The sequence below is a fragment of the Pseudozyma flocculosa genome, assembly GCF_000417875.1.
Source record: "Pseudozyma flocculosa PF-1 unplaced genomic scaffold scaffold00015, whole genome shotgun sequence".
Classification (NCBI taxonomy): Eukaryota; Fungi; Basidiomycota; class Ustilaginomycetes; order Ustilaginales; family Ustilaginaceae; genus Pseudozyma; species Pseudozyma flocculosa.
In genome coordinates, this window is record NW_006920883.1 from 3141 (window position 1) to 4698 (window position 1558).

The following is a 1558-nucleotide window of genomic DNA, read 5'->3' on the forward strand; positions in this document are numbered from 1 at the left end:
GCTGCTGCTGCTGCTGCTGGCGGTGCCGCTGCTGGGACCGCTGCTGCTGCTGGTGCTGGTGCGAGTGCTACTGGCGGTGGCCGTTGTGATGCCCGTGCCCGTGCCGGTGGCAGTCGTGGAGCCTGACGGCGCGGTCGATGTCGATGAGCTCGACGAGGCGGTGCCCGAGGCCTGCCTTGGTCTGAGCCATGGGCTCGCCGCCGAGCCAGAGTTGATCATGGGGTAGGCCATGTCGAGAACAGCAGCTAGAGCCGGACGAGACGAGACAGAGCCGGGACTGGAGGGACCGCGCGGACGGGTCTCTGAGAAGGGCTAGACGATCAAGCCGGCCTGCACAACGGGCGGCAGTAGCGCGCGTGTGGGTGTTGTGTGTGAGGGTCGGACGCGCGCTTCACGCTCGAGACGCGTGAGTGCGACGTACGCGAGAGAGCCTGATGGGCACCGAGGGCACGAATCAGCGGAGAGCGTGGGAGAAGGGAGAAGGGGACGGAAAACGAGGTCGAAACGACTACCGTCGGCGGCTGGCGAGGCAAAGGCCGGGAGCGAGAGCGCAGGGCATGGCCCACGAGCGGCGGCAGGGGAGCGGCAGGTCTATGGACGCTCCGAGCGGTGCCGTTGCCAGAGCCAGGCTCGGTGGCTGGCGATGCAAAGAAAGAGGTGCCAGCCGGTGAACCGCTGGCAGGTCGCCGTGGCCAGTCGACGCAGTGATGCGATGCGGTTGCAGATGCTGCTGGTGGTTTGGTCGAAGCTGGCGAGAGGCAGAGCGGGCAAGCGGTGGACGAGGTGGGCGTGAACGTGTGCGAAGGCAGGTCGGTGGGTAGCGTAGATGGATTGGAGAGACAGCGGAGCCGGGAAGGGTTGACGGAGATGGCGTGGAGGAGTAGGATGAGGAGGATGAGGAGGAGGAGGGCGAGGAAGGCGAGGAGGCGGCAGCAGCAGCGGAGGCGGCGGCGGCGGCGGCGTTGGTGGAGAAAGCGGAGAGAGAGGGCTGAGGGGGCAGCAAGGAGCCACGGCGCCCGCTGCGAGGCCATCCAGCTTAGCGCAGCGTCGGGCAGCCCAGCAAGGCTCTCCTCTGTCCATCCGCCCTGCCCGCCTGGGGCCGTTGTCCGCCCATCCTCGTCGCTCCGCCGGCGACAGGGCCGGCAGCCAAGAGGCAGGCAGGCCACGCCCGCCAAACCCAAAAATCGAGGGCGAGCGCCAACCAAGCCGCGGCGCGCGCATGGCCGGGCAGCTGGCCAGGCCAGGCCTGTCTGGTCAGGCGGGCAGGCGGGGTCGCAGCATCCACAGAGAGAAGAGAGAGAGCGAGGGGCTGTCAACACCGACCGACCGTCGCAGGCGGAGGCGTAGAGTTGGTCCCGAACGGGTCGACCGGATGTCGGTCGTGGTGTTGTGCCTCTCTGGCCCTCTTTGACATGGCAGCAGCGTCCAGAAAGGAAGCGGCGAGGTCCATCAGCCGGGCCCCCGACTCAGCCATCAAAGGCAACAAGGCGCACCCGGCGGGCCTGCCTGGAGGCACACACGAGAGAGAGAGAGAGAGAGAGAGAGAGAGAGAGAGAGA

At 67.8% G+C, this 1558-nt stretch overlaps 1 protein-coding gene across 1 annotated transcript in view; it reads right to left on the reverse strand.

The window, feature by feature from the left end:
* Positions 1–190, reverse strand: part of PFL1_04509 (uncharacterized protein) — a gene marked incomplete at both ends in the record, with an annotated part of 2622 nt that extends 2432 nt beyond the window's left edge. The window contains one exon of the mRNA XM_007882035.1: positions 72–190. Coding sequence (XP_007880226.1) covers positions 72–190 — 119 coding nt within the window. The remainder of the gene's footprint in view (positions 1–71) is intronic.
* Positions 191–1558: the final 1368 nt, after the last annotated feature.